Source organism: Narcine bancroftii, chromosome 4 (assembly GCF_036971445.1).
Source record: "Narcine bancroftii isolate sNarBan1 chromosome 4, sNarBan1.hap1, whole genome shotgun sequence".
In the NCBI taxonomy this organism is placed as follows: domain Eukaryota; kingdom Metazoa; phylum Chordata; class Chondrichthyes; order Torpediniformes; family Narcinidae; genus Narcine; species Narcine bancroftii.
The window spans coordinates 233,077,752-233,100,867 of NC_091472.1; the positions used below are offsets into that span (position 1 = coordinate 233,077,752).

Genomic DNA, 23,116 nt, shown 5'->3' on the forward strand with positions numbered 1-23,116 from the left:
TCTTGTATTTAAACAAAATTAATCATGCCTAATTATAACATAATTAAGCTTTATGCAGAGCACAGTATGAGCCCTTCGACCCCTGTTGCTGTGCTGACCTATATAAACCTTTATAAGGGACCATGGGAAAGTTGGTAGCGCCATCGTATACCACTTAAACAGCATGGGAAAGTTGGTAGTGCTATAAGGACACAATATAGAAATACCATGGGAAAAAGTGCACTATAGTGCTACCAACTTTCCCATGCTGTTTAAAAATTGTCCGCTATTGCTATTTATTTCCCCCACTCTTACTCGCACGCACTCGCTCTCCCTCTTCCCCCCACCCCCACTGCAACTTTCCCTCTGCAAAGTTTATACCTTCATTTTAATCTTCCTTCACATTCCTGCACTTTCGCAAAAACTTGGGTCATTTCTATCCCAGAATGCAATTGTCCATTCTACATTTGCCTGATTGCAATGCCGGCATCTCTAGATGCTGCGGATTACACTAGTAGTCTACCCCTGGTGTGAGATGATGTCATCTCATGCTGGCGTTGAAAAGATTTTGCTTTCACACTAGACATTTTTTAGGGCAATTGGCTGTTAATTCCTGGGACCACTTGCAAGTGTGAAAGGAGCTTTTGAATGGTTAATTATCTGAAGTGGTTGAATTTGGCATGGAATGTTGAGGCCAGTATTGTGCCTAAAGCAATTCCTTGCATTTGTTTGACTTCATTAGAACAGGTAGCTAAACACATAGGTAATTTTGGTCATAATTTGCAACCAGAAGTCCAGGGTCAGTTTTTAAATTTTTTAAATTTAGAGATTCAGCAGGGTACAGGCCTTTCTGGGCCATGAATCTGCATTGTCCAAATATACCTATATGACCAATGAACCCTGTATGTCTTTGGAATGTGGGAGGAAACTGGAGCACCTGGAGGAAATTCATGTGGACACGGGGAAACGTACAACTCCTTATAGACAGCAGTGGATTTCACCCCCAGTTGCTGTCATTGTAATACTGTTGAACTAACCATGCTTCCCTTCGTGGACTGAACAGAGGTGCTTTGCTGCAAAGGAGTGACCTAACTCACCTGCCATCAAATGTACATGTATGCCTTTGCCTATCATTTGCACTCACTTTGTTTTCACAACCACACCCTCTCTGCTTGTTAAACTAGATTGTGCATCCCTAGCTTCCACCCCCACCCCACCATGCTCCTTGACTGGCAAATTTCTAGAATTTATTTAAATTGAGTTTGTGTGCATTGAATCTTTTAATTTTTGTTGTTGTTCTAATTGCAGAGAAATTGAGTCATCAATAAAATACCTGAAATCACTGGCAGGGTTTGCCCAGGCAAAAGATACAGTGAAATGGATACCCCAGTGTTCTAGGCCTCACGTGTTCCTACACAGGTAATGTATTAAAAGGGAGATCTAGGTATTTTGTTTCATCAAGTTTTTTGCCAGATCTATTACCTTCCTAACAAAAATACTCAATGCCTTTTGTGGTACCAGACTGGGGTGTGTTTTTCAATAAAGTTATCTTAATAGATTTTGATCTGATCCAAGTGATGTGACCCAAAAAGAACAGGTGTTAATGCATCAAGATGCCATTCTACTTTAAACACTTTTTTTGAACAATTCAATAATTATGGATTCAAAACTGATTATAGATGAGGTAGTCTGTTGAGTGTGTCAAAATTCATTTGATAGTAAAATGCACTGATCAACTTGTTACAGTATTTATTATTATTGAAGTTCTGACTCCTCTGCTTTATTTCCTTTGTTTATTACTTCTATTACCTATCCAAAATTGATCTTTTGATCCGGTTTCTCCTATACTGCACTCTCAAAATTCTAGATTAATCAAAGCTGTCTTTTGCTTTAACAAAATTTCCTTTTGGCCATTTAAGAAAAGCATGGCTTCCCCTCTACTGCCACTAACTCAGCCCTCCCCTGCATTTCCTCTATTTCTCGCACATCTGCTCTGAATCCTTCCTCATCCCCATCTCCAGAGACACAACAACAGGACAGAGGTCCCCTTGTTCTCGTCTACAACCCCGCCAGCTACCTCATTCAATATACTCACTGCCATTTCCGTCACCTACAATGGGATACTCCCTCCCCTCCCCGTTTTCTTTAGGGATCCTTCCCTCCACGACTCCCTTGTCCTAGTCCTGTGATTGCAAGAACTGCTTATCCTCTTCACTGCGCCTCTCCCTTCGCCATCATTCTGAGCACAAAACAGTCCTTCCAAGTGAAGCAACACTATATGTGTAAATCTGTATGAGGGTCATTAACTGCATCTGGTGCTCCCCTTGTGGCCATTGAGGGATCGCTTTGTTGAACACCTTCGCTTTGTCTACTGCATCAGCAGGGACATCTCAGTGACCAACCTATTCCACACCCCATGGCCACATTGAAATTTCTGTCCATGGCTTTGTGCACTGCCAAATTAAGGCCATTCAAATTAGAGGTACAACACCCTGTATTCCAATTTGGCAGCCACCAACCAGTCAGTTTCGATATCAACCTTCAATTTCCGTTCTCTTCTTCCCTCACCCTACCCTCATCTCTCTTTCTCCAGTTTCCCAGCCCTCCTTCCCTCTATCAAAGAGCATAGCTCTCTGCCCCCTCCCATCACCTAGCTCCTTTCTCTTCCTCCCTCCTAAGAACATCAGAAATAGTGGCCAGAGTAGGCCACCCGGCCTGTCAACCTTTCTCTGCCATTCAAGGTGATCGTGGCTGATCTGATGATTGTCTCATCTCAATCTACTTGCCTTTTCCCCATATCCCTTAATTCCCTTACTATGTAGAAATTATCCAATCTTGTCTTAAATATATTTACTACAGTTGCTTCCACTGCTTCAATGGGCTGCGAATTCCACAGATTCACCACCCTCTGGGGAGAAGAAATTCCTCCTCATCTCTGTCCATCAGGACCTTCCTGGAGAATTTTGGTAAATTAACATGAAAGCCTCGACTATAACTTCTGTCATTTCTTTCAGGACCCTTGGATGCATTCCATTAGAACCAGGGGATTTATCTGTCTTTACACCCTCAAGTTTTCTGAGTATGATGTCTTTAATGGCAGTGATGACATTCAGGTCCTCACCTCCCAATCCATCCATATCATTTGACCTTGACATGTTTGACGTGTCCTTCACCATGAATATGACATAAAATAGTCATTCAAAGCCTTGGCTATTTCCTCATTATCCAATATCAATTCTCCCATCTCATCTTGCAAGGGTCCAACCTTCACTTTAGCCACCCTTTTGTGCTCTATATAATTATTTTTAAAATTTACTGTCCATTTTTATATTTTGTGCTAATCTTTTATCATAATCTACCATCCCTTTCTTTATTGCTTGCTTTGTGGTTCTTTGTTGCTTCTTAAAGGTTTCACAATTTTCTGGGTTCCCACTTCTCTTGGTGAGTTTCAATGCATGACCTTTTCGTTTTATGCTTTCCTTGATCTCCTAAGTTATCCAAGGCTAGTTGCCCCCACCCTTGCTGTCCTTGCTTTTAACTGGAATATATTTTTGGGCACCTTAAAGTCCTCCACTGTTCCTCAACTGTCCCTCTATATAGCCTGTGTTACCAGTCTACCCTTGCCAAATCCTCCCCCATCCCTTGTAGTTTCCCTTATTTAGGCATAACACACTTGTTTCAGACTGAACTATTGTACCCTCCATTTATATGATAAATCACTTTTCTTTTAAAAATATTTTTATTGAGTTTAACATAACAATCCATATACAAGATATTAATAAAGCAAGGCAAAATAATAACATATACATAACAAAATTAAAATAAACACACAATATGATAAATTTTAAATTCCATCCCTTATTGAATATGATTTCTATTAAAATGATTATTTTCTTTCTTTTCTTTGGCTTGGCTTCGCGGACGAAGATTTATGGAGGGGTAATGTCCACGTCAGCTGCAGGCTCGTTTGTGGCTGACAAGTCCGATGCGGGACAGGCAGACACGGTTGCAGCGGTTGCAAGGGAAAATTAGTTGGTTGGGGTTAGGTGTTGGGTTAGCAAATTGCATTAAACTTTAATAAAATCTTTAAAAAGGGGATATTATCCAGGATAATCATAATTAATCACTCTTTCAAAGAGGATCCCAAATTACAAGATTGCTAATTTTACCTGCCTCATTGCACAGGACCAGATCCAAGATGGCATGTTCCCTTGTAGGTTCAGTAATATGCTGTTCAAGAAAGCCATCCTGTATGCATTCTATGAAGTCCTCCTCAAAGTTGCCTCGACCAACTTGTTTCACCTAATCTGTACACATCTCAAGTCCCCCACAATAACTGCTGTTCCATTCCTGCATGACTCCAATATTTCTTGGTTTGTTGCCTGTTCCACTGTAATGTTATATTTGGGTGGCCTATAGACAACTCCCATTAGTGATTTCTTTTTTTCCTTTTACTGTTCCTAATCTCTACCCAATGGACTCAACATTTTGCTCCTGAGATCTTGCATCATCTCTCACTATTGCCCTGATCTCATCCTTAACCAAGAGTGCTAAGCCACCTCTCTTACCTTCCTGCCTGTCCTTCCTCATTACCTGATATCCTTGGATATTTAATTCCCAATCCTCTCCACTCTGCAACCATGTTTCTGTATGGCCACTAAATCATAAGTTGTGTCATTTGTGTCATAAGTTCACTGGCCTTGTTTTGATTATATAGACATTCAGAAAAATTCCCCATATATCCATTATTCTTTTAAAAATCCGGTAATCTTTGCCTCTTTTGCACTTGGCTTTTATCCCCTCTACTCTTACTTTTCTCTTTTTTAAATTTTTGCTTTTTACTTTTTCCAACCTCTTCTCTCTTACTTCATCCATCCCTCCCCATCAGTTGATTCCCCCCCACTCCCCATTATTTAGTTTAAAACCCTGTCCACAGTCCTAGTTATGTGTCTCGCCAGGATCCAGATGCCATCATGGTTCAGATGGAATCCATCCCTTTGGAATTGTTCCTCCCTTCCCCAATCCTGGGGCTAATGCCCCATGAACTGGAACCTCACATATCCTTGAACCACTTCACTTAACTCTCTAATCTTCAGGACCCTGTGCCAATTTAGATGTGGCTCTGATAGTAATCCAGAGATTACCACCTTTTTGGTTCTACTTACCTTTTTGGTTCTACTTTTTAATTTGATCCCTAGCTCCTCAAATTCCCTCAGAATACAGGTGCCAAACTTGCTTAATGTAAGAGCCACATATGATAAACTTCAGATGTTTGGGAGTTGCAAGACATGAAAATAAATTATATACATGTTTTTACTCTTGCATGTATATTTTATTACAAAAATGTATATAAATATCAAGAAATATATGTACATAATATTTATTCATGTATGTAGTTCTTAAACTGCTAATAGTTTCAAAATCAGAAAGTACACAGAGATACTAAATATTTTAAATCCTGACTGATTTTCTGTGGAAATCTCTGTCCAAGGAAGCAGTAAAGGCTACCTCATTAAATATATTTCAGTAAGATAGATTTTTTTGCATCGTAGGGGAATTGAGGGTTTTGGGGTGGGGGGGGGGTGGTGAAAGGCAGAGCTGGGTCCACAACCAGATCAAATCACTGAACTGAACGTGGGAGTAGACTTGATAGGACAGATGGATGACTCTTGCACTTGTTTCTGTTGTGTTCTCTTTGTGAACACTGCAGAGACTAGTGGCAGTAGATACCTGCACCAATGTGCATGATGCAGGAAGTGACCCAATGCAAAGCTGCTTACTGCAGCAGGGTGAGGCCAGAGGTCCCACAGCTCTGCTCCTCCCCATCCCACCCTCTGCTCTTCTCTTCCCAGTCACCAGTACTGCCTGGTGCTGACTCTCATCTGGTTGGGGCATGACTTGGCACCTGGATAAGGTCCTCTTTCAGGGGCCCCCTCAGTTTCTCCTCCCTATCTCTTTCATCTTACTTCCCCTTCTCTCCCCACCCCCCCTCCCTCCGGTCAGAGTGGCTGACCTGGACAGACACCCCACTTCTGGGACAAGGCCATGCCTCATCGGAGCTCTCCTGGCCAAGCCCTGGGTTCCTGACTTCTCTGGCTGCTTGCTGCAGAGGATCCTCAGCTTTGCCTGACCCTCCTACCGCAAACCCACATTCACAGCGCTCTGCTGTGGTGTGGTCTGGCCCGACCAAGAAGTCGATAGAGTCTGGAGAGATTTCAGAGGATTGGAAGGTCACAAATGTGGTTCCGCTGTTTAAGAAAGGTGGGAGACAGAAAAAAGGAAACTATAGGCCGATTAGTCTGATGTCAGTGGTTGGAAAGATATGAGAGTCGATCCTCAAGGATGAGATCATGAAATACCTAGAGATGCAGGATAGGTCCAAGTCAGCATGTTTTTTTTAAAGGGTAGATCCTGCATGATCAGCCTTTTAGAGTTTTTTGAAGAAATCTCAAGTAGGATAGACAAAGAAGTGGCTGTGATGTTATCTATTTAGATTTTCAAAAGGCTTTCTATAAGGTGCCACATATCAGGCTGCTAAATAAGATGAGGGCCCATGGAATTAAGGGGAAGTTATTAAACTGGATGGAAAAGTGGCTGATAGGCAGGAAGCAAAGGGTTGAAATTAAGGGTTCCCGTTCTGGATGGCTGCCTGTAACTAGAGGTGTCCCGCATTGGTCAGTATTGGGGCCGCTGCTGTTTACAATTTATACTAATGATTTGGATTGTGGTATGAATGGTTTTGTGGCCAAATTTGCGGATGACACCAAGATAGGTTGCGAAGTAGGAAGTGTAGTAGAAACCATAAAGTTGCAGAAGGATATTGACAGATTAGGAGACTGGACAAAATTATGGCTGATGAGATTTAACATAATGTACAGTTGTACATTTTAGCAGTGGAAATAAACAGGCAGAATGCTATTTGGAAGGGGTGAAAATTCAGACTTCGGATATGCAATGGGACTTGGGTGTCCTCGTGCAGGGAAACTTAAAAGTTAATGACCAGGTGAAATTGGTAATGAAGAAAGCAAATGCTATGTTGGCATTCATTTCAAGAGGAATAGTGTACAAGAGTAAAGAGGTGTTGATGAGGCTCTATGGGGCACTGGTGAGACCTCATTTGGAGTACTATGTGCAGTTTTAGGCCCCTTATCTTAGAAAGGATGTGATGTTAGAGAGAGTGCAGAGGAGATTTACTAGGATGATTCTCGGAATGCAAGGGCTAACATACGAGGAGCGTGTGGCAGTTCTTGTGTTGTATTCATTGGAGTATAGGAGAATGAGAGGAGCTCTCATGGAGGCATTTCATATTTTGAAAGGTTTAGATAGAATGGATGCGGGTAAGATGTTTACCTTGGTGGGTGAATCGAGGACGAGGGGTCATAGTCTGAAAATTAGAGGTTATCCATACAAAACAGAGATTAGGAAGAACTTCTTTAGCAGAGGGTTGTGGATCTGTGGACCTCACTGGCGCATACAGCAGTGGAAGCCAAATCACTGGGAGTATTTAAACAAGAAATAGACAAGTATCTCATTAGAGAGGGCATCATGGATATGGGGAAAAGGCCGGAAATTGGAACTAGTGTCGAGTAGCTTAGTGTAGATTTACGGAACAGACTCGATGGGCCTAGTGGCCTGCTTCTGTTCCTTTGTCTCGTGATCTTGCAAACCTGACTCAGTCATGTGCTGCTTCCTCTGCTCATCTGCAGGGGCTGTTCCTCCAATGCCCACTCCCTGTTCCCTCTCCTTGTCAAGCAGCCTGAGCTATGACCATCCCAAGACCTCCAGTCACGCTGCAGGAATTCGGAGTGACCTGGTCAGCTTCGGGAGCACTGGTATCTCCTCCAGCCAACATATTCCCATGAGCCACAGTTTGGCCTCCCCTGACTTAGAAGAACCTCTTTCCTGGTTTTACCTATTTCATTGGTACCCACATGGACCACAACTACTGGATCTTTCCCCTCCTACTACAAAATAATCTTCAGGTCAGAAAAGAAATCCTGAACTGATGCACCAGACAGGCAACACTGCCTTCTGGACGGTCTATCCCTGCAACAGAGAACTTTGTCTATTCCCCTAACTATACTATCTTTGATTACCATTATATTTCTCTTCATTCCCCCACTTGAGTGGCTTCCTGAACCATGGTGCCATGGTCATGTTGCTCATCCTTCCTATAGACCTCACTCTTAGCAAGAATCAGGGGTGTGAGACAAGACCAAAGGTTGAAGCTCCTCTAGCTCTCAATGCCTCAAATTCACTTGGTCCATCTCTAGCAACATTCTCCCTTTCCTCAATCTCTTTGTCTCCATCTCAGAAGACAAAATCTCAACAGTCTTTCAGTTCCATGAAACCAATCACCTCATGTTTACGATGGATATCCAATCACTGTACACCTCCCATACTGAAGGCCTCAAAGCCCTTAATTTCTTTCTGGACAATAGAACCAGCCAGTTCCCCCTGCACCACCACCCTCCCCTGGCTGGCAGAACTTCTCCTCACTCTCAATAATTTCTCCTTTGACCCATCCCACTTTTTCCAGGTTAAAAGGGTAGCCATGCGTATCTGCATGGGTCCCAGCTATGTCTGCCTTTTTACTGGCTATGAGGAGCAATCCATGCTAAAGCCCAAACAGGCAAGGCCCCTCAACTCTTCCTTTGCTACAATTCACTCCTCCTATCAACGTTAATGGCAAATCCTTCCAACTGTTCAAATCTTCTTTAATTGCTGTCAATAACGGTAAATAATTCAATTCCACTAATTGACATTTTTATTCACCTTAATACCTAAATACTTTATACAATTTGACCATTTAAATCCTGCTACTCCATTACATTCAGAATAATCTGCACCCAACAACGACATAAGTTCGCTCCTATTCCAATTTATTTTATAGCCAGATACCTCCTCGTACTGTAAGAATCATTCCTGCAATACTCACAAAGACTCTTTTGGATCTGTCAAGTATACCAAAACATCATTAGCAAATAAGATAATTTTATACTCCTTTAAATCTGACACAATTCCCTTTATTTTATCTTCTTGTCTTATCACTTGTGCCAAAGGTTCGATCACTAATCCAAACAAAGCTGGAGACAAAAGACATCCTTGTCTAGTGGAACGTTCCAAGTCAAAGGAATCAGATAAAAGTCCATTAGTCATTACTCTTGCCTTAGGTTGTTTATATATCGCCTTAATCCAATTAATAAACATTGCTCCAAACTGAAATTTTTCCAAAACTTTAAATAAAAAACCCCATTCTACTCAATCAAAAGCTTTTTCAGCATCCAATGACAAAACCAAAGGCAAATGAGATCCTTTCTTAGAAACATTTATCAAACTTATCAATTTAACCACATTATCTGCTGAACATCTCCCCTTAATAAAACCAGTCTGGTCAACATGAATCAAAACCGGTAACAATTGTGCCAATTTCTTTGCTAAAACTTTAGTCAAAATCTTATAATCAACATTCAATAACAAAATTGGTCTATAAGACCACGGGTGCAGCGTATCTTTTTATTTCTTTAAAATCACCGTAATAATCGCTTGCATAAACTATTCTGGTACCAATTGTATGTCCGATACCTGTTGAAGAACTACAAAAACTGACAAAATTAAACTTTGAAATTTTTAATAAAATCCATCCTCCCCTGGAGATTTCTATTTGGCATTCAATTCACTACTGATCTAAGTTCTCTCAAACTAATTGTTTGTTTCAATTTATCCCAAGACCAATCATTCAATTGTGGCAACTTCAATCCACCTAAAAACTTCTCTATTTTACCCCCATCCTGTTTTATATCAGAGGTATACAATTTCTTATAAAATTCCTTAAATTATTCATTAATATTCTGCACTCTACAAGACACCCCTGAATTCTTCCTCGCTGCCTTTATTCTTCTTGACGTTTGTTCAGACTTCAATTTCCAAGCCAGTACCTTTGTGTTTTATCACCTAATTCATAATATCTCTGATTGGATCTTTGTATCAGCTTTTCAACTCTATACATTTGTTATGTACTATGTTCCAATTTCAAAGCGTCAAATTTAATTCTTAGGCTTCTTTTGCAATTCCTTTTCCAAAACTCCAATATCCCATTCCATCCTCTCTGAAGCAGCTAAATACTGTTTTTTCAACTTTACTGTATAACTTTGTTGCCAATGTCCACTTCGACCTCAAATTCACTTGGTCCATGTTTAGCCACACTCTCCCTTTCCTCAATCTCTCTGTCTCCATATCAGGAAACAAACTCTCGACAGACATCTTCTATAAACCCACCAACTCCCACGGCTACCTCAACTACACCTCTTCCCATCCTGTTCCCTGTAAGGATTCCATTCTATTCTCTCAATTCTTCTAAATCCATCGCATCTGCACCCAGGATGAGAACTTCCATGCCAGATCATCAAAGTTGTCCTCCTCTTTCAAATCACATGGCTTCCCCTCTACCACCATCAACTCGGCTTTCACCCACATATCTTCTATTACCCACACATCTTCCCTTGCCCCCTCCAACCCCATGTGCAGCAAGGACAGGATTCCTCTTGTCCTGCCCTACCACCCCAGCCTTTACATCCAACACATCATCTTCTGCCATTTCCGCCACTTACTATGTGATCCCACCACTAGATGCATATTCCCCTCTCTGCCTTCTGCAGTGACTGCTCCCAACATGACACCCTTGTCCACTCCTCCTTCCCCACCAATCATCTCCTTGGTATCTACTGCTGTGACCGCAAGAGATGCTCCACTTGCACCCACACCACCTCCCTCACCACCATTCGGGGCCCCAAACGGTCCTTCCAAGTGAAGCAACATTTCACTTGTGGATCTGCAGGGGTCATCTTTTGCATCCAGTGTTCCCATTGTGGTCTCCTCTACATTGGAGAGATTGGACGCAGACAGGGAGATTGTTTTGTTGAGCACCTCAGCTCTGTCCGTCGCAATAGCGTGGATCTCACAGTGGCCAACTATTTCAATTCTCCATCCCATTTCCTTGCTGACATGTCTGTCCATGGTCTCATGCACTGCCAAACTGAAACCACCCATAAATTGTAGGAGCAACATCTCCAACCTGATGGCATTAATATCAACTTCTCTGGCTTTTGTTTAAAGCACCCCCACTTCTTTGCTTCTTTCCCCTATTACCTTTCCCTATCAGTCTCTGTCTCTCCATTTCAACACATTTCACACAAACATGATAAATTCTTACCTCAGCCCTTATCATATCCAATTAACACCTTTTGTTGGTCCAGACTTCTCCCCCAGCCAGCATTGTCTGAATTCTGAGACTTTCTGAGATTTCCTGCTTCAGGCATTTTCTGCTTACTCTTTGTAGAAGAGCTCAGGCCAGAAACATCAACAATATATCTTTGTCTTCTTCAGATGCTGAAAAGAATGGCTGAGTTCCTCCAGCATTTCGATGTATTTTTGCTCCTCCAGCACTGTCTCTTGGATCCCACTACCTGCCTTACTTGCCTCTTCTATCTGACTACAGGCTGAATTTGAGGCAGCTATTCTAATGGGTGTAACTGGCTCCTGAAACAAATGTCCAGGTACCTTCCCTGATGTGTCACAGGAGGCCTTTTTCATATTGCAGTGTAAAATGAAAATTCTCAAGAAATTTTCTCGTGAACCCTCCCGTGAACCTGCGGTATGAAGAGGTCAGCCTGGGAATTTTAAACAGGGCCGCAACCCCAGGAAATTTTCCCAAGCCACCCTCTCTCTGTGGTGTGAAAAGGAAAATGGCTGAGCAGGAGAAGCCTCATGATGTTAGTGCTTGCATGCTGCGTCACATGGGCAATTAAAATTAAAATAGGATATCATAGTTAAAGGTGGAGAGTTCGATTCTCCATCTGGCGATTTTGTCGTTTTTTATCTTACCACATTGGGTGTTGCTGAACACGAAGGAGACCACGCGTTGATCAGTCAACAGTGTAAAGTGCCTCCCAGCGAGGAAATGTCTCCAACGACGCACTGCTTCAACTATGGCCTGGGCCTCCTTCTCGATCGAGGAGTGTCTACTCTCTGGACCCTGGAGGGTTCTGGAGAAGAAGGCTACAGGCCGACCGGCCTGGTTCAAGGTGGCTGCCAGGGCGAAGTCAGATGCATCGCTCTCAACTTGAAACGGGACAGACTCATCGATCGCGTGCAGCTTCACAGCGGCGATGTCGGATTTGATTCAATCGAAAGCCACTCTGGCTTTCCTCTCGAGAGAGGAAAGGAGGTGGTCTTGATAAGAGGATGCGCCTTGTCGGCGTAGTGTGGAACCCATTGGGCGTAATACGAGAAAAGGCCCAGGCAGCGTTTGAGTGCTTTCTGGGTATGAGGGGGGGGGGGTGTAAGTCCATTATGGGACGCATGCGATCAGGATCTGGCGTGACTATCCCACTCTCCACCACGCAACCTAGAATTGCGAGTCGTGTGGTCCGGAAGACACACTTGTACAAAGTGTAAGTCATGTTCAGCCGACGGGCAGTTTGAAGAAATTTGTCTAGGTTGGTGTCGTGGTCCTGCATGTCGTGGCCGCAGATGGTGATATTGTCCAGATACAGGAAGATAGCGGTTAGCCCGTTCTGGTCCACCATCTGGTCCATTTCCTGCTGGAAGACCACGACACCATTCGTGACCCCGAATGGTACCCTGAAAAATTGATATAGCCGCCCATTCGCTTCGAAGGCCGTGAATGGTCGGTCCTCACAGCGGATCGGGAGCTGGTGGTAGGCCGAACGTAGGTCAGTGGTGGAGAATATGCGGTATTGGGCGATCTGGTTCACCACATCCGTGATGTGTGGCAGGGGGTACGCATCCAGGAGCGTGAAGCGGTTAATGGTCTGGCTATAGTCGACCACCATCCGTAGCTTTTCCCCATTCTTGACAACCACCACCTGTGCTTTCCAGGGACTTGAACTGGGTTCGATGATGCCCTCATCCAGCAATCTATGCACCTTACTCCTAATGAATTGCCTGTTTTCATAACTATATTGCCGACTTTTGGTGGCCACAGGCTTCCAGCCAGGGGTGAGGTTTGCGAAGAGTGCTGGCAGGGCAATCCGGAGTGTGGAAAGGCCGCAGGATTGGCCCCAGGGCACGGGGGCGGGTTACTCGGGTGCTTCGGGGGTGGGGCGATGGCAGAGCGAGATGGGGGTGTGGGGTCCTCCAAAGTTTAGGGACGCCATTCGGAACTGACACTGAAAGTCTAATCCCAGCAACACTGGGGTGCACAATTGGGGAAGGACGAATAATTTGAAGTGGGTGACCGTTACGCCCTGTACTTCCAGCATGGTGATGCAATACCCCTTTATCCCGGTCGAGTAAGACCTCGTCGCTAATGAGATCCTCTGGGTAGTAGGGATAATGTCAAGTCCCCAACGGAGGGCCAGATCTGGCTGGATAAAACTGTCAGTTGACCCAGAGTCAAATAAGCAATTGGTGTAGTGTCCATGCACTTTAATCAGATCCATTGCTCTGGTGAGGGGATGAGAGCATTGCTGGTTTAGTGTTATTGAAGCAGTTGACAGGAGAGTTCCGCGTGATGACGTCATGCAACGGGATGACGTCACGCAACGGGATGACGTAATAGACGTAGTCAACGCTGGAGGAGCAGATTGGAGGACCTCCCGGAAGTGCTGTTGTGGCGGCGTCGGCGGATGAAAGGTAAGTAGTGGGGTTTGTAGTTGCTCGCGGTTGGCGGTGGGTGGGTCGTCGGTCGCGGCGGTTGGGCCCCGGCGATCGTCAGTGATGAACGTTAAGGTGAGTACCTGGTTGGCCGCGGCGGGTCCCCAGTCAGTCGTGGTGGCCGCATCAGCGGTGGCGTAGGCAGCAGCAGACGGGGAGCAGGCAGCAACAGCAGTAGCGTTGGCTGCGGGGGTGGCTGTGGCGGCGGCAGCAGCAGCGGTAGCGTCGGCCCCGGGGGTGGATGTGGCGGCGGCAGCAGCAGCGGTTGCCACAGTCGGGACCGAGCCCGGGTTGAGTGTTCCGCACGGGGGCGAGAGGTGGGCCAACAACATGGTTGCGAGGGTGGGCTGCCCCTTCCGGGTTCGGCGTCTCCGTGACGTCAGGCGTTGCCGTGCAGGGGAGCCCTCGCTCTCATTGGAAGAGAGCTCTGGGCAAGAAGAGTTTGAATGGGATAGCGGCGATTGGGCTTTACACGAGGCACTGTGTTTGCCGGCGGCCATTTTAGACCTACAGACTGCAGCAAAGTGGCCTTTTTTTAAGGCACTTCTGGCACCTGGCTTTTCTAGCTGAGCACTGGGACCTGCTGTGCTTGTCCCTCCCGCAGAAATAACATTTCGGGTTCGCACGGGGCAGGGTAGCAGCAGCCGACAGGCCGTCAGTATCTCGGGGGGTGGTAGGGTAGAAGGGCACTCTACTAACATCAGAACGTGGGGTCCAGTCCCTAGAGAACTCGGTGGACTTTAAGGCTGCATCCTCCATTATGATTGCAATCCGGGCCACGTCCTCTAGTTTTTCTACCCCTTGCTCGAGCAAGCGCAGCCTCATTTCGTTCGATCGGAGCCCAGCCACATAGGCATCCCTGACGAGGTCGTTTGTGATCTCGGCAGCAGTTTTGTCCACACAGTTACAGTCCTTGCCCAACGCCTTTAATACTTGTAAATACGCCCTGCTGGACTCGCCGGGCTGTTGCTTTCTCGACGCAAGCACGAGCCGGGCATGAACTCTGTTCACCGGTTGATCATACAGTTCTTTCAGTACCTTTATGGCTGCGGTGTAAGTGGTCTCATCCTGGATGTTCTCGTAGACTCTCAAGGACACGATAGACAGCAATGCTGTTAGACGCTGGTTATCCTCCTCTACCTGAATGAATCTCAGGAAGTTTTCAAAGTTCAGCAGCCAGAATTTAAAGGCTTTGAAGGCTGTAGCTGACTGTGGGTCGATATCAAGTTTTTCTGGCTGAGTTAGACGCTCCATCCCTTTCAAAAAAAATCTTTTTGCTAATAAAATTGTAGAGCTCGTCGAAAGAATCAAAGACTTGTTGATCCAAACCAAGGCTTTTATTAGCAAAAGACAGGAGCTCTTCACAGGTGGCCGACCAGTCCGGAATGATCCGACCTGACTAGGGACACAACCTTTTAAGGCCCAGACAGTAGGCTCCAGCACGCCTACTGCAGGTCGCGACGGCAGAACAATGAGGGATGAATGACTGTTCTTAACCTAATCCCTCACGCAGCTGGATTTCCCAGTGCGGTTCCAATGCATGAGGGATTATGGGATACTAAGCTGGCCTTTCATCCAGCATTATGTCACAGGGTGGTGGGGGGGTAGCTGGCGGGTGGGTGACTGATGGGCGGCCAGGGGGGTGAACTTACTTTTACTCTTGTTTGTACGTAATGTGTCATTGGTTGGGGGTGGGACTCTCCACCCAAATTGCCAAGGAAGGCAAATTCCTGGAAATTTGGACTGCGTTGTGAAAGGCCCAGGAGGTCCTGAATTCCCCGGAATTTCACTGGGACGAAGTAGGGTCACCACTCACCTGCGATGTGAAAACGGCTAGTGTTTGAAGCTCAGATTCTAGATGAACAATTTTGAGCCTGAATTCTTCCAGCAACCTACACTTGCTGCAGATATAATAATCAGGAACCACAATGGGATCTGCCTGCTTCCATATCATGGAGCTAATTGAATTATTTCTCTTTTTATAACCACTACAACAAAAATGCCTTATCTGCTCCTCACCACTCCTACACTGAGCTACTCACACAATGGGCAGTCTTCACTGGCTGTTCCGCTGGCGCTTCCCTTTTTATTGGCTACAGCTAATTACCCAATGAAAAATTTAAAAGAGCATCTACCTTTCCCAGTGCTTTTTAAAGTCTTCTGAACCTACCTTGCCTTTTAAATGTCTTGCAAACAAAGTTCAGCTCACATCTATCACCTGCAAGCCTGTGCTCTTTGCCTGCTTTATTATTTCCAAAATCTGCCTAAACATTATCACTCTTGCCCCGAAACGTCAACTGCCTTTTTCTTTCTATGGATGCTGCATGGCCTGCTGAGTTTCTGCAGCATTTTTGTGTACTGTACTAGACCTAAACATCTGCAGATTTCTTGTTTGCCCCAATATTAAAGGTACATTTTATCAAGAACATAATGCACTTAGTATTTCCTTAACATCTCATTATTAGTTGATTTGTATCTGATACTGTTCAACTTCCATTCTCCTGAAATGTAGCTCTCTGTTAAATGTTTTAATAAAAATCTATCTGCTGGAGGATCTCGGCAAGTTGAGCACCATCAGAGAGAGGAAAAATTTTGATGTTTCAGATCAGAACAATTCATCCAGGCAATGAAGCTCAGCTGTAGTCGTTCAGCCATTGAAATTTGGATCTTGGACTTCCACACAATTAAGATCATGGCTAACTCAATGGAAGGTGAGGACATACTAGACTTGGTGACAAATATGAAATCTGTCATGCAGTAAACCTTGGGCTTCATTGTCCTGGCGAGGGGGATGGGTGGGGCAGAAGGTGAAAAGCATGATGCAATGTGTTGAGTTTGTGAGGAAGGAGGGACAGGGGAGGAAACAAACAAAGTCCGTTAGAGGGTTTGAAACGTTTCTATTTCAATGCAAGGAGTATTGGAAATAAAGGAGATGAACTTAGAGCTTGGATCGGTACATGGAATTACAATATGGTGGCCATTACAGAGTCTTGGATGGATGAAGGACAGGATTGGCTGATGAAGGTACAGGGGTCTAGATGTTTTAAAAGGAATAGGATGGGAGATCAGAGAGGTTGGGGGGGGGGGCAGGAGAAGCATTACTGGTCAGGGATGGTATTATGGCTGGAAAAAGGGAGGGCACTGTAGTGGGAGCAGTCTATAGGTCCCCAAGTAGCACGCAGGACACAGAGGAACAGATAAGCAGGCAGATTTTGTAATGTTGCAGAAATGACAGTTTCCATAATGTTGGTACCTCCTGACTGCAAGAGTGATAGGGTAGAATTTGTCAGATGTGTCAAAGAAGAATTCCTGATACAGTATGTGGTGGAACAGCCAACTGGAGGAGGGGCCATACTGGATCTAATACTGGATAATGAATCTGGTCAAGTGGCAAACCTCTCAGTAGGGGAGCATTTTGGTGATGGTGGCCACAACTCCCAGAGCTTTAGCATAGCTATGGACAAGGATAAAGGCAGACAAAATGGGAAATTGTTCAATGAGGAAGGGCTAATTACAGTAGGATGAGGCAGGAACTCGGCAGAGTAAATTGGGAGAAAGCACAGAAGCAATGTGGAGGATGTTTAGGGATTTATTTGCTGGGCTCAGTATAGGTTTGTCCCACTGAAACAGGGAAAAAATGGTCAAAAAAGGAGTCATGGTTGACAAAACAGGTGAGGCAGCAAGTTAAGAGGAAGAAGGAAGCAATACATTAGATTTAGAAACATAGAAAAATAGGTGCAGGAGAATGCTATTTGGCCCTTCAAGCCTACACTGCCATTCAGTATGATCATGGCTGATCAGTACCCGGTTCCTGCCTTCTCCCCATACCCCTTGATCCCCTTAGCCACAAGGGCCAAATCTAATCTACTCTTAAATATCGACAAGGAACTGGTCTCAACTACTTCCTGCGGCAAAGAATTCCACAGATCCACCACCCTCTAAGAGAAGAAATTTTTCCTCATCTCAGTCCTAAAAAACTTCCCCCTTATCCTTAAACTGTTCTGGTTTTTACCAGCATTGGAAACAACCTACCTGCATCTAGTCTGTCTAAAACCTGAAGAATTTTATATGTTTCTATAAGATCCCCCCCTCAAACTTCTAAATTCTAGAGAATACAAGCCTAGTCGATCCAACCTTTCTTCATATGCAAGTTCTTCCATCCCTGATATCAGTCTAGTGAATCTTCTCTGCATCCCCTCCACGGAGAGGATGTCCTTCCTCAGATAAGACCAAAACTGCATGCAGTACTCCAGATGTGGTCTCACTAAGGCTCTGTACAGCTGTAGCAGGATCTCTGTACTCCAATCCTCTTGCTATGAATGCCAACATAGCATTCACCTTCCTTACCGCCTGCTGCACCTGCATGCCCACTTTCAATGACTAATGCACAGCAACACCGAAGTCTCTCTGCATCTCCCCTTTTCCTAAACAGAAGGAAACAGGAAGGGCTCATGAGAATTATAAGGTAGCCAGGAAGGAACTTGAGAAAGGACTTGGGAGAGGCATGAGAAGGCCTTGACAAGAAGTATTAAAGCAAAGCCAAAGGTGTTCTATGTGTACATGAAGAACAGAAGGAGAATGAAGGTGGGGTCACTTAAGGATAAAGGAAGCAACATGTGCGCAGAAGCAGAAGAGGTTGGAGAGATCCTAAATGAATACTTTGCTTTAGTATTCACCTGAGAAAAGGACCTTGATCAGGGTGAGGTCGGAATTGAACAGACGTGTGCTGGATGACATTGTGAATAAGGAAGAGTAAGTGTTGGATCTTCATAAAAACATTAAGATTGACAAGTTTCCCATGCCAGATGCAATATATCCTGGTTGCTGTGGGAAGGGAGAGGGGAGAGATAGCTGGGCTATTGGCTATTATTTTAGAATCCTCCTTGGCCACAGGGGAGATGCTAGAGGATTGGAGAATGGCAAATGTGCTCCCATTATTTTAAAAATGTACTATGGAGAACCCTGGGAATTATAGACCGGTGTGTCTTGCGTCAATGGTGTGCAAACTATTGGAGAGGATTCTTGAGGATAAGTTTTATGAGCATTTGGAGAAGTACAGTCTACTCAAGGGTAGTCAGCATGGTTTTGTGAAGGGAAGGACATGCCTTGCAAGCCTGATTGAGTTTTTTGAGGAGGTAACAAAAGAAATTAATGAAGGTAGGGTGGTGACGTGGTTACATGAATTTTAGTAAGGCATTTGACAAGGTCCCCATGAGAGACTCGTTCAGAAAGTCATGAGGCATGGGATCCACAGAACCTTGGCTGGGTGGATTAAAAATTGAGTTGCATGTAGAAAACAGTTGTTGTGGACGGAAAGTATTCTGACTGAAGGTCAGTGACTAGTGGAGTTCTACAGAGATCTGTTCAAGGACCCCTGCCGTTTGTGATTTTTATAAATGACCTAGATGAAGAGGCAGAAGGATGTGTACAGTAAATTTGTGGATGATACGAAGGTTGGAGGAGTTCTGCAGAGTTGTAAGTTACAAAAGGATACTGACACGATGCAGAGTTGGGCAGAAAAGTGGTAGATGATGTTCAATCTGGATAAGTGTGAGGTAATGCATTTTAGAAAGTCAAACCAGAAGGCTGAGTACAGGGTTAATGGTCGGAGATGTAACAGTGTGGAAGAACGGAGGGACCTTGGGTTCCAAATAGAACATAAGAAATAGGAGCAGGGGTAGGCCATCCGGCCTGTCGAGCCTGCTCCACCATTCAATAAGATCATGGCTGATCTGATCATTGACTAAACTCAACCTGCCTGCCTTTTCCCCATATCCCTTAATTCTTTTTTTTAATGTAAATATCTATCTAACTGAACTTAAATATGTTTAATGAAGTATCCTCAACCACTTCTCTGGGTAGAGAATTCCACAGATTCACTACTCTGGGGAGAAATAGTTTTTCCTCATCTCCATCTTAAATCTACAACCCTGAATCTTGAGGCTGTGTTCCCTAGTTCTGGTCTCATCTACTAGTGAAAACATTTTTCTTGCCTCTATCTTAGTTATCCCTTTCATAATTTTATATGTTTCTTTAAGATCTCCACCCATTCTTCTGAATTCAAGTGAGAATAATCCCAGACAATTTAGTCTCCTCTTAGGTCAACCCTCTCATCTCCGGTATCAACCTGGTGAACCTCCTCTGAATTGCCTCCAAGGCCAGCATATCCTTCCACAAGTATGGAGACCAGAACTGCACACAGTACTCCAGGTGCGGCCTCACCAGTACCTTGTACAGTTGCAGTATAAACTCCCTGCGCTTGAATTCAATTCCTCTAGCGGTGGTCAACATTCCATTTGCCTTCTTAATAACCTGTTGTTTCTACAACCTAACATTTTATGATTCATGCAGAAGCACTCCTAAGACCTTCTGCACTACAGCATGCTGCAGCTTTTCACCATGTAATTAATAATCTGCTCTTTTATTTTTCCTTCCAAAGTGGATGACTTCGCATTTACTAACATTGTACCCCATCTGCCAGACCTTTACCCACTCACCTAACTTAACTATATTCTTCTGCAGCCTCTCCAATCCTCTGTATAATTTGCTTTACCACTCAATTTAGGATCATCCGCAAACTTGGCTGCCCTACACTCTGTCCCCTCTTCCAGATCATCAGTGTAAATTGTGAACAGCTGTGGGCCCAGCACTGACCCCACTTACCACTGTCGGCCAATCAGAAAATCACCCATTTATCCCAACTCTCTGTCTTTTGTCAATTAACCAATCCATGCCAATATACTTCCCTGATTCCATTCATCTGTATCTTATCGATAAATCTCTTGTGCAGCACCTTATCGGAAATCCAAATATACATCAACTTGTTCCCCTCTATCTACTGCGCCCATTATATCCTCAAAGAACTCCAGTAAGTTTGTCAAACAAGACCTACCCTTTCTGAATTCATTCTACATCTGCCTATGGAACCCCTTTGTTCTAAATGTCTTGCTATTTCATCCTTAATTGACAGCTTCAAGCATTTTCCCAACTACAGATGTCAAGCTAACTGACCGATCTCTCTCTTTGGCGTCTTCTGCCAACATCCTTTTTTAAAAAGTGATGTGACATTTGCTGTCTTCCAGTCTGCCAGGACATGCCCAGAATCCAGAGAATTATAATAAATGACTACCAACTCATTGACTATAACTCCCGCCATTTACCGTAAATATTCATGTATAATACGAAAAATTTTGTACCAAAATTCGAGCTCAAAGTGGGGAGGTTGCATTATACACGAGGTTATTATTTTAACAATTTTTTCTGCCAGGTTTAATGGTAAGATTATCAGCACCCGCCTACATTGATGCCAGTGCCACTAGTTTGGGCAGGGTGAAGAGATGGCAGCGCGAATCGGGCGAGGGGAGAGATGGCAGCGCGAATCGGGCGGGGGGAGAGATGGCAGCGTGAATCAGGCGGGGTGGAGAGATGGCAGCGTGAATCAGGTGGGATGGAGAGATAGCAGCACGAATCGGGCAGGGAAGAGATGGCAGCGCGAATCGGGCGGGGGGAGAGATGGCAGCGCGTATCGGGCAGGGGAGAGATGGCAGCGCAAAACAGGTGGGGGGAGGGGGAGAGACAGCAACGCGACTCAGGCGGGTGAGGGGGAGAGACGACAGCGTGACTCGGGTGGGCGAGGGGGAGAGATGGCAGCATGACTCTGGCGGGTGAGGGGGTGAGACGGCAGCATGAATCGGGCAGGTGAGGGGGAGAGAGACACCAGCGCGAATCGGGTGAAGGGAGGGAGGGACGTCTTATACACGAATATTTACAGTACTTCAGTACCCTTGGATGCATCCCATCAGGACCAGGGGATTTGCTTTCAGTCCCATTAGTTTGCTCATCACTACCTGTTTTTTAACAATTATTTTTATCGAGGCACTCACCTCCATTTGCATCCCTATCACCATTCTTTGGCATGCTGGATGTGTCTTCCACTGTAAAGACTGACACAAAATATTTGTTCAATGACTCGGCCATTTCTTCATTACTCAATATCAATTTCCCATTCTTATCTTCCAATGGACCTCTAACCACCCTCTTCCATTTTATTTATAAAATTTTTTGCTGTTTTTGTATTTTGTGCTAATTTACCTTCATAATTCTTCTTCCCTTTAGTTCTCCTTTGTTGCCTTTTAAAGTTTTCCTAATCCTTCAGATTCCCACTACTCTTGACTACTTGGTACGCATGATCTTTCAATTTTATACTTTCCTTTATTTCCTTGGTTAACTAAGGCTGACTCTTCCCTCTCTTACTGCCTTTATTTTTAACGGGTATATATTTTTGAGTACTGAAAAATCTTTGAAAGTTTTCTACTGTTCCTCAACTGTTCTGCCAACTAGCCTCACCTCCCAGTCAACGCTGACCAATTCTTCCCTCATCCTGTTCAAGCATTATAACACTAGTTTTAGATCTAACTATTGCACCCTCTATCTGTATGAGAAATTCAATCCTAGTATACTTTTTCCAAGAGGGTCCCTTACTACTAGATTGTTAATTTTACCCATCTCATTGCAATATTAGATCTAAATTGAATTCTCCCTCATTGGTTCCTTAACATGCTGCTCAAGAAAGCTATCACAGATACATTCTATAAAGTCATCCTCCAGATTCCCTCGACCAACTTGATTTTCCCAATCTACATGGAAGTTAAAGTCCCCCACAACAACTGCCGTTCCATTTTTACATGCCTCAGTTACCTCTTGGTTAATTGTCTGTGCCATTGCCTGTTTCTTAATCTCTACGCAGATGGACTCAACATTCTCACAATTGCCCTGATCTTATCCTTGATTAAGAGTGCCACCACACCACCTTTACCATCCTGTCTATCTTTCTGTATTACCTGATACCCTTGAAAATTTAATTCCCAATCATGCCCATCTTCCAACCATGTTTCTGTGATGCCCACTAAATCATATGCCTGGGTACTGATTTGCACCTCAAGTTCACTGACCATGTTTCTAATACTACGGGCATTCAGATGAAGTGCCCTTATGCTCATTGTCCTTTTAGAACCTAGTGACCTCTGCATCCTTTGCTTTTGACTTTTATGCCCTCTATTTTTCTTTTTCTCTTTCCTAACTTTAGCTTTGGTCTCTGTACCACCTTCCTCATTCTTTCTTTGTAGGTTCCCATCCCTCTGCCCCATTAGTTTAAACCAGTTATTCTCAACCTTTTTCTTTCCACTCACTTACCATTTTAAGTATTCCCTATACCATAGGTGCTCTGTGATTAGTAAGGGATTGCTTAAGATGGTATATGGGTGGAAAGAAAAAGGTTGAAAACCACTGTTTTAATTGTACCTAATTGACTCATTATGTGCACAGTTTCATAACTCCAAAGGAAATGGGCCAATGACAATTTTTCTCAACTAAAATATTTCAATAAAAATTGGGTCTAGAGCAATGATTCTCAAGCTTCCCTTCCCACTCACCTTAAACAATCCTTTACTAATCACAGAGC

General features: G+C 44.2%; 1 protein-coding gene across 5 annotated transcripts in view; it reads left to right on the forward strand.

The window, feature by feature from the left end:
- Positions 1-23,116, forward strand: part of LOC138761712 (uncharacterized) — a 118,710-nt gene that overhangs the window by 86,210 nt on the left and 9,384 nt on the right. For 2 of the 5 annotated variants that reach the window (XM_069934309.1, XM_069934310.1), the window contains exon 4: positions 1,288-1,398. In XM_069934309.1, the coding sequence (XP_069790410.1) occupies positions 1,288-1,398 (111 nt within the window). Of the gene's footprint in view, positions 1-1,287; positions 1,399-2,838; positions 2,946-16,260; positions 16,368-23,116 lie in introns of those variants that run through there. The other 3 variants (XM_069934313.1, XM_069934312.1, XM_069934311.1) reach the window with 3 other exon arrangements.